Source organism: Chlorocebus sabaeus, chromosome 13, assembly GCF_047675955.1.
Source record: "Chlorocebus sabaeus isolate Y175 chromosome 13, mChlSab1.0.hap1, whole genome shotgun sequence".
Classification (NCBI taxonomy): Eukaryota; Metazoa; Chordata; class Mammalia; order Primates; family Cercopithecidae; genus Chlorocebus; species Chlorocebus sabaeus.
In genome coordinates this window covers 79,075,830-79,085,463 of record NC_132916.1, presented here as the reverse complement: position 1 = coordinate 79,085,463, position 9,634 = coordinate 79,075,830, and the positions used below count along the sequence as shown (strand labels likewise).

Here is a 9,634-nt window from a genome sequence, read left to right as displayed (position 1 = left end):
GAAGGAAGGAAGGAAGGAAGGAAGGAAGGAAGGAAGGAAGGGAGGGAGAGAAGAAAAAAGAAACACCAACTAAAACAGGAAAAATGGGCAAAAAAATTTACCAACCTCAATGCAGCCACCTTCAGGCCCCTGGGGATTATTACGACCTCCGATCCAGCTCCCCTCTGCACCTGTGCTGTTCCTCTGAGCCCCATTCACTTCCACAACTCTCCCATTCATTCTCTGGTTCACTCAGCCTCCAACCACCCTTAAATCATGTCAGGCTCACCAGGTGATGGAGAGAAAAATCATCCTCTGTGGGTCTGAAAAACACGCCTGAGTCCTGATGGTGGGTCTTGCTTTCATTTCCTCTCCCTCACAGCACTCCGAGGGCCATGAAGAGGCCAGGGCCTGGGCTCAGAGCTCCGGCTCTCCTCAGGGTGGGCCTGGCATTTGCTGACTTCAAGGAGGGCAGCAGGGCTCACAACTAAAATAGGAGACCTGCCCTGGGTGCTTAGCATGTGCAAGGACAGGGTTCCTCGTAGAATCTGCTCATTTCATCTGTGTTCATAGCATTTGTCATTTTCCACATGCCAACATCCATGCCCAGAAAGCTGAAGAACCTTGCACAGGAATATTCAGCCACAGTATCTGCTGACTTCCATGTCTGAATGCATGATCGCTAGATCCCTGCCATTACAGTCACTTCTGAGCCACTTCTATCCCCATTCTGGGCTGGTCTGAGTCTGGTGGCCAAATGCGGGCATCAGGGGTGAGGCAGGAGAGCCCAGGTGTGCACAGAGGCCCCTTTAAAAACCCTCCTGTTCTGCAGGGCAAACTGCAGCCGCAGGAAGAGGATCCAGCATAAAAGAGCCCAGCGGGGAACTCAGCGGGGGCGATGTTTGCAGCGGGGCCCATGTTCGCAGCGGGGCTGATGTTTGCAGCGGGGGCGATGTTCGCAGCGGGGAACTCAGCGGGGGCGATGTTTGCAGCGGGGAACTCAGTGGGGGCGATGTTCGGGCAGATGGAAACCCGCTGCAGTCCACAACCCCCGAGGTTTGGCCCCAGCCCCCGATTAGGCTCTCACCTGGCTGTCCTGCTCGAGGATCTCCTGCCAGCCTCCTTCTGCCTTCCTCCTGTTTCCCCAGTCACTGACCCAGGTCACCCAGCCTCGGGGTGGTGCTGCCAGGGTCTTCCCAGTGGCCTCCTCCCAGGACTAACCCGGGTTGCTTGTCCCCAGCCCTATGCATGGGAGGCTCTTTTCACACACAGATGCCCAGACCCACCAAGCTATGCCCCTCCCAAGTCTGAGAACAGCTCACCGCTCTGTGTCTGTTGTCTGGTAGACCACTCTCCATGTGGCCCCTCCTGGACAGTGGCTCTAGTGCATCAGGCCAGAACCTTCTAGGCTCCTGTGTCCCTGCTCAGTCACAGAGGTAGCTGCCCTCCCATGACCGTGTCCTGAAAGCAGAGACAGGCCCTGGGCTTGGTCCAGGCCTCCTCCTCTTTTCCACAGCTTCAGGACCCTAGGTCACCAGGTGCAGGTTCTCCCCACATGAAGACTCATTCAATGGGGAAGGGGGCTGAGTGGCTGGGGGCAGAGTGGGCTCAGGAGCTCTGCTCACTGTCACCCCAGGCTAAGCCCTCCCTTGCAGCCAGGGGCCACTGGGCTCCTCACCTTCCTCTGGCTTCTGTCCATAGATCTAAATGGTTCCATGGTGACTGAGATGAGGATACACTCGGGATGCCCCTTTGAGGATGGCTGCAGGGACCATCCAGGGACTGAGCAGAGGTGCGGATGCAGCCACAGATTTGGGTGTGGTTGGACACAGATGGGTGTGCAGCAAAGTGAGCTCCACCCATGCGTAGACCCCACCCTCGGCTTCTGCTGTCCATGGAAACACAATTAATCACATGATGATTGATCACGGTAGGCCACTAGGCCTTTCTTTTCTTTTTTTCCCAAAAGTCATAAAGGGATATAGAATACACTCAAAGACCTCCTTATGCTTTTAGTGGAGAGGCAAAGAAGGTCTGCTGCGAACTGGGGAAGCGGCTGCGCCCCGGACGGGGGCGTGGGGGAGCTCCGCGACGCACGCAGAGGGAGGGCGGGTGTCGCTGGCGCAGGTGGTGACTGGGCACACCGCCGCCACGCAATATTCCTGTTAAGTTTCTTCACCTTCCTGTGCATAAGTGTTTACACTGGGGTAATGATAAATGCTGTGCTGAAAAATTAAATGAGGCGGTCATGGAAGGAGCCGTGTCCTGCCCCGCGCGGGGCACGGGGACGCAGCCACCAAGCCGCGGGGGCGGGGTGGAGGGGGAGGGTTTGCCCGCCTGGGCCGCTGTCAGGTGACGACCCCGGGGCGGGGCGGGGTGGAGCACCCCCAAACAAGGGCAGTAGTCGGATCACGACCCTTGGATCGCAGCCTGGGGCGGGGCGGAGCAGTTCAATTCACCAGCCTGAGTGGGAGGCACCAGGCGATTCCTCCGCCCATATCCGCCTGGACCCTAACTACAGTCCCCTGCGCCCCAGGTCCCCAATGGCAGTGGTTGCCTGCCCCGCCTTCCTTCCGTGCTTCCCGCTTCTGCTGCTGCAGTCCGGCTGGTCCGGGTCAGGGCAGGACGGTGAGTTCCGGGATGGAGCCTAGTCCGGGGCTGGGGCCAAACCTCGGGGGCTGTGGACTGCAGCGGGTTTCGATCTCCCCGAACATCGCCCCCGCTGAGTTCCCCGCTGCGGCTCCTTTACGCTGAGTCCGCATCCTGCGGCTGCAGCTTGCACTGCAGACCAGGAGGGTTTTTAAAGAGGGCGGAAAAGGAACCACAGGAGGGTGGAGGGGCCAAAGGGCCGCAGAAGACAAGGTGGAGCGGGGATCCCTGGTGCAGCTCCGCAGCCCCACTCGCCCTCGGGAAGGAGAAACCAGAGCTCCCGAGACCCTAGCTGGGATCAGGACAGGGGTGAAGGGGATTCCACAGGAACGCGATCACAGACTCCCCCACCAGCCGCAGGCCTGCTCTGCTCTCATCCGCTCTCCACCACAAAAACCCTCCAGCACCCCCAGGGCTCCGCCCTGGAACTTCTCCTGCGCTTTGCTGCAGGCACTCACCTCCACCCAAGAGGCTCATCAGACACTTCCCACCATTCACCACTTCTTCACCATTCACTTCCACTACCCAGGTCGCATCCTTTCACTCCCCATCTCAGCCCAGCCCCGTCACCACACAGTCCTCCCTCACCTCCCCATCCATGAAGGGGTCCTTAGCACCTCCACCAGCAACTAGCACCTTCTCCCCTTTTGCCTGAGGACACACCCCAGCAAACGCACCTCACGCTTTCCACAGAACTTAGTGCAGGGGGGATGGGAAGGACCATTTCCCCCAGGATGACCCTGGGAGCGCCCGTGAGTAGAGGCACCCACTACTTCCCTTGGGTCCCAGACCCGCCTGTTCTTCCTACTGGGGAGCCAGGGTCATATGGAATAGTCACTACACAGACAGGAGTCAGCAAACCCTTTCTAGAAAGGAAAGGCTGAAGGCACTTTGGTCCTTGCTGGCCATGGGTTCTCTGTGTGTCAAGTCCTGTCCCTTTGTAGAGCAACAGCAGGCAACGGCAACCTGCAAATAAAAGGGAGAGCACATCTGAACACCATCCTAGGTTGCTGACCCCAGATGAGGGCACATGCTGTGTCCTGGCAATTGGTTCCCCATCCCCTAGGGTGTCATCTCCAAGTGGTGTAAGTTGAAGAGTCACAGGTGTGTCCGACCCTGCCTGTGGCTTCTGGGTGGTGTGGATGTGATGGATATGAATGGAGGTTCTATGGTTCGGGGCCAATGCTCCCCTCCTTTGCTGCTGAGTAGCATCATTGGTCCCTTGGGGCGATCAGGGACCCTCCCTGAAGCCTCAGGTGTGAGCTGAGGGTGAGGGGTGCACCCACATGTTGTCCGGGGGATCGGGGCCAACTGCTTGTGCAGCTTCTTGGTTCCCTGTGGCCCTGCTCCGGCCCATCCCAGGAGACCTACCTGCGTCTTCTCACTGCTGGGCCTATCTTCCTAATGACCTAAAGGGTGAGGAGCACACCGTGTGATGGGCAGCTCTGAGGCTGTGTGGTCACTGCCCTCCCATAGCTGGAGGCCCATCTCCACCAGGGCCCAGGACCACACCTGGAGCCTCTTTTAAATGAGGGGATTTTGCTGTTGTGAGTGGCACAGCCTTGCTTCTGAGCACTAGGGGACCCTGTTGTGATTCTGCGGTTGGCAATTGCCATGAAATCCACATAGCACCTTTTCCAACCACACATGCCTCTGGGATCTTAGGGACTCCAGGGTCAAATAGCCATATAAGTAGGTCCAGTCCCTCATCACAGAGTGTGTATTGTTGCATCCCAGCTACAAGAGCAGAGCTGACAGGGAAGGTCATATGACCAGAACAACCTATAATAGTTACTACATTAACTACAAACACTAACCATTCCCGGTACGAATCCAGGAAATATGAAAATACCATCAAATGGGTCTATGAACCCAGCATATCCCCCTAAGCTGGACGTGACACAGGTGTCCATCCTTTACTTTGCCCCAAATGCACCTCATGAGTATCAGGGGAGCAAGTTAATGCTTCAGATCTCTGGAAGGAGGGCACACACTGTGTCCACCAGGAGTGTCTGGGTATTTGCTGTTTCATGGTGTACACTTACCAGAGTGAATGCCTATCTGGCTCTGTGGGGGAGTCTGAAGGAGTCATTGCAGTTGCTGTGGGGTTGAAGGGGCCCACCAGGGCCTCTGGACTCTCCTTCTAGTAATGGACTCTGGGTCTGAGGTGTGGCTCAGTTCTCAAAGCTGGGCAAAGGAGCTCGATTATTTCCTGGGGTGACTCATTTCAGCATCCAGGTCATCCATCCTTGTGTTTTGTCTTTATTTGTTGTAATTATTTAAATCTAGCAGTATTCAGGTTGAGTTTCCATCTCTTTTGGATCCTTGACCCCTTTGTTCTATAAGCCATGGGCACACCTTCCTATGGCTGAGGTCCCCAGCTGCCACTGTGACTTCTCTAATTATTTCCATCATTGCACCCTCCTTCCTCCTGATAGTTGACAGCCTCCACTTGAGATCTGTTATTTCAGGATTTTCCACCCCCATTACTACTGGGAGCCCATTTCAGGGACAGCATTTCCTACCCCTGACCCCAGCCTTCAGCAACAGGCATCCCTGAGCTTCTTGACAGTCTGCTGCCTTCTCCTGGGGCCTTCTTTATATGCTGGGTAAATAGGAGTCCTCCAGGCTTCCCATGAGCACAGAGAGTGGACATTGTTCTGGATTTTCATACTGCAGCCACTCTGGCACGGACGCTTCTCTGAGCCTTTTTGCTCTTTCCTCTACACCCTGACTTAGAAGTTCTGGATTTTCCACTTCTTGCCCTGTGAACCATCCCTTTCCAAGGTTCCAGGAATGCATCCTCAAAGCAGATGGGTGTCATTGCCGGGGCTTTGCCAAAATATTAAGCCATGTGACCCGTGACATTAATCATTTGTGTATCTAAACTGAATTCTGCCCCCACCGCCCTCCCCCTGCCCCTGCCGCCCCCACTGTGCTGGAGCATGCCAGGGCAGCTCCCACACCCTCTCCCATCTCCTGCGGTCCACATGGGCTGCTGCTGAGGGTCCTCCTCATCCAGGCCTTTTCCTGCCACAACAGGCCTGGCACCTCCCCGACAAGATCATGTGCTGACTGATGTTGGCACAGGGCAGGTGGGACATGTCTGGAGGGGACATGTGGTTTCACGGCTGCAGGAACTTTCTCCTCCATATACTGAAGAAACGGAGACGCTCTAGTCTTTAACTAGTTGACATGACAGCCCTGGCTGGGGCACATCTTACTCTACCAGCCCAGCCCCTCAGAGGCCTTCACTTGCAGTCACCATAAGGGGGAGGAGGGGTCTCAGGTTCCACTTCCCTCCACACCAATCCTCTCCTGTGTTTTGCTTCCACAGACACACACTGTCTTTGCTATGACTTCAACATCACTCCTAAGTTCAGACCTGAACCACGATGGTGTGAAGTTCAAGGCCTGGTGGATGAAAGGCCTTTTCTTCACTATGACTGTGTTAACCACAAGGCCAAAGCCTCTGCTTCTCTGGGGAAGAAAGTCAATGTCACAAAAACCTGGGAAAAACAAACGGAAACACTAGGAGACGTGGTGGATTTCCTCAAAGGGCAACTGCCTGATGTTCAAGTGGAGAATTTAATGCCCGTTGGTAAGTTTCAGATAGTCCAGGACAGCAGGGAGCAGACACAGTAGTAACTTAGAGGCATTTATTGGTTTCATGCAAAAAATAAACCAGAAGTTTGTGTCACACAAGAGGCTGAGAAGCATGGGCAGGATGCAGCAGAGAGAGCAAGTCCAGGAGCCAGGAAAGGAAGCAGGGTGGGGCTCAGGACTTGTCAAGATCAGGGCTGATCTCTTTCCAACGGGGCAGAGCCCCTCATTCTGCAGGCCCAGATGTCTTGTGAGCACAAAGCCCATGGACATGGCGGAGGATCTTGGCAGTTCCTCTTCAATGGACAGACTTTCCTCCTCTTTGACTCAAACAACAGAAAGTGGGCAGTGCTTTATCCTGGAGCCAAGAAGATGAAAGATAAGTGGGAGAAGAACACGGAGGAGACCGTGTTCTTCCACAAGATTTCAATGGGGGATTGTAAGACATGGCTTGAAGAATTTTTGCTATACTGGGAAAAAATGCTGGATCCAACAAGTAAGTGAGAGGCGAAAAAAGGAAGCTCTCTTGAGTTCAGATCTTAGCCCGGTGTGTGAGTGTGTGTGAGTGCATGTGTGTGTGTGTGTTTGAGTGAGTGTGAACATGACCCCCTCATTGGGGACTCCTTTTGGGGGTGCTGGTGTGCCTGTGCTCTCTCATCCTCCTCTCCCTTCTTCCTCCTGACTCCTCTTCCTCCCTGCACCTGCCTGTGCTCCACCCACTGTGCGTTTCTCACCAGCCTCGAATCTGTGGGTATCATAGTGTTTCTAGACCTTTTTCGTTAGTGTTCCTTCCTCCTAGAATCACTTTTCCTTTCCTCTCCCTTCTTCAGTTTCTGTACATCCATCGAAACTACCTCAAAGGCCAGCCCCAAGACCCTCCCCTCCCTGGCCCTGGGGCATGACCTCCTCTTCCGCCAGAGCAGGAGGATGGGCTGTGCTATCACCTTGCTTCCCTCAGCAGCTGTGTGAGCTCCCTGAGGACAGGGACACCCTCTCTCTTCCTATCCCAGAAACTGTCACAGCAGCTTCCCCACAGCAGAGGGGGACAAAAGCTCTTCCAGGATGAGCTGGAGGGGCAGGAGCTGAAGAGGCATCCCCTAAGATTTGGGGCCTGGACAAGGGTTGTCACTCCTGTGTTTCCATTTCAGAACCACACTCTTGGGCCCCAGGCACAACCCAACCCAAAACCATGGCCACCACCCTCAGTCCCTGGAGCCTCCTCCTCATCATCCTCTGTTTTATCCTCCCTGGCATCTGAAGAGAGTCCTTCAGAGTGACAGGTACTGTGGGCAATATTGGGAGGGGAGCAAGGAGCAGGTGGATGAGGTGGAAGGATGCAGAAGGAGAATACCCAGAGTCCCACATCTCCCCATGGCAGGAACCTTCTCATCCTGACATGAGACAAATGAATGAGACCTAGTGTCACCTATTGGCAATGACCTGGGTAGCTCAGCCCTGAGTTCTGATGGATTCTCACTGTCAGAACCAGAGAGAAAGGGAGGGGCCCATACCAAGGCTCAAGCCCTGTTGAGCTTGAGAGGATTTAGCCAATTCAGGCCTGTTTCAGAGCAGGTTCCTATTCAGGAAGGGTAGTGGTGTGTGGCCTGCAGGCAGTAGGAACTCAGGCATGGGCAGTCCACACAGTAGGGGAGGAGCAGCATGGCTGCTTCACCTAGGATGTCAAGGGAAAGGGTGTCCCTGGAGAAGGCTAAGAGGAGAGGGATCTGGGAGAATCCCCAGACAAGGGGGCTGTGAGGACCTTGGCCCAACCAGTTCCTAAGGCTGCATTCCCAGAGAAAACAGCTTGGGTCCCAGCAGTTAAGGCGGAAGGTGAAGAGTAGAGCATGTCCAGGGTGAGGTTTAGGAAAAGGCCAGGCCCCTTGGACCCATGGGATTCGTGGTTTGGCCCTAGGGTGATGCCCCTGCCATTCTGCCTCCTGCACACTCCCGATCCTGAGCCAGCTGATGGCCCTGCCTAGAGCAGAGTGGACTCAGACAGGGAGGCTGAGCTGCTGCTAGAGGTCCATGGTTGCTACTGAGCTTGGCTGGGAATGAACGGGGCGGGGCAGGGGCAGTCCCATTCAGAGCTAAGGGTGCAGCTCTCAGGGTGAGGAGAGGCTGAGAGCGAAGGGGAAAGAAGGAGGTTTGCCTGCAAGCCCACCCAAGGCCAGGGAACATGGATCCAGAGACCTCTCTTTGGACAGGGCTCCCCCAGGTCCTTAGATCCTTCTATGAGAGGGAGGAGCAGTCCCTGAGTGAAGGTGCAAACCCCTCATTACCAGCCTCAGTTCTGAGCCCCCATGTGCTGTAGCAGGGCCTGGGCTGGCTCTGTGGTGTGGTGAAGGAGGGTGGAGGTTGGGACAGGCTGCACAGCCAGGGGTAGCATTGGAGGGAAAAACATAAAACATGTTCCTTATTTGGGGAAGAGGCTCCGAAATGGGGAGGTCCTGGAAGGGATCACCCAGGAGAACAGACCCAGTTTTTTTTCAGCCACTTAAACCAACGCTTCATCTTTTCTGAAGGTGGAAGATGATATCAAGAAGCCTCTGTTAGCCTGTTCTGGTTCCTGCTCTCCCTTCAGGGAGGCCACCTGTCTACTCACCACTTTGCCTTTCTGGAAAGCAGGAGTTCAAGCCTTAGCAAGCCCACCGGCCCCCAGCGCATGATGAGGACATTGTAGACTCAACATCTCATGCCACTCATTACCTTTACTGATGATCCTAGCAGCCATTTTTCTTAACATCTTCTGCCACTTTCTGTCAGTGCTAACAGATGGAATTCCTGCACAAGTTTTAACTGAACAAGAAATCCTAGCAAAAAAGCATTTTCTTTCTACTTCTTTGATTGTAGAAAAGCAGACACTTCTCGAAAGCATGACCTTATTCTTCCAAACAGTATCGCTAGTAAAATAGCATGCTGGACTTCAAAGCTCAGGGATCATTTTGATGCAGTGACCAAGAATTGCATTAATTTTTTTGTTGTTGTTTTTATGGTTTTTTACAGTTTCTCATTCTGTCAACCATACTGGAGTGAAGTGGCAGAGTCTTCACTCACTGTAATCTCCAGCTCCTGGACTCAAGTGATCCTCTAGACTCAGCCTCTAGAATAGCTGGGGCTACAGGCGCATGCCACCAGGCCCGGCAAATTGTTTTAGTTTTAGGAAGAGTGGGTCTTCCTATGTTGCTTAGGCTGGTCTTCAACTGCTGGCCTCAAGCAGTCTTCCCACCTTGGCCTACCAGTGCTCTGGGATTACAGGCATGAACCACAGTGCCTGTTGTAGAAATTTTTAAGTATTTAATATGGAAAAGTATTACCTTCATTATTATTTTATTTAGTAAGACAGCAGATCTAATCTCAGAATAGCTGCTTAGCCTTTTCTCTGACTCACCTCCTGCCAGCTCTG

At 54.2% G+C, this 9,634-nt stretch overlaps 1 protein-coding gene across 1 annotated transcript; it reads left to right on the top strand.

The window, feature by feature from the left end:
- Positions 1–2,522: 2,522 nt before the first annotated feature.
- On the top strand, positions 2,523–7,489 carry LOC119622978 (UL16-binding protein 1-like). The gene is made up of 4 exons (XM_073022685.1): positions 2,523–2,607; positions 5,966–6,229; positions 6,452–6,727; positions 7,380–7,489. The coding sequence occupies exons 1-4, from the start codon at positions 2,523–2,525 to the stop codon at positions 7,487–7,489; spliced, it is 735 nt and encodes a 244-aa protein (XP_072878786.1).
- Positions 7,490–9,634: the final 2,145 nt, after the last annotated feature.

Coding starts and splice junctions, on each gene's coding strand:
- LOC119622978 (XM_073022685.1), top strand. CDS start 2,523: ATGGCAGTGGTTGCCTGCCCCGCCTTCCTTCCGTGCTTCCCGCTTCTG. Junction 2,608..5,965: donor GTCCGGGTCAGGGCAGGACG/GTGAGTTCCGGG, acceptor TTGCTTCCACAG/ACACACACTGTCTTTGCTAT. Junction 6,230..6,451: donor GGAGAATTTAATGCCCGTTG/GTAAGTTTCAGA, acceptor CCAACGGGGCAG/AGCCCCTCATTCTGCAGGCC.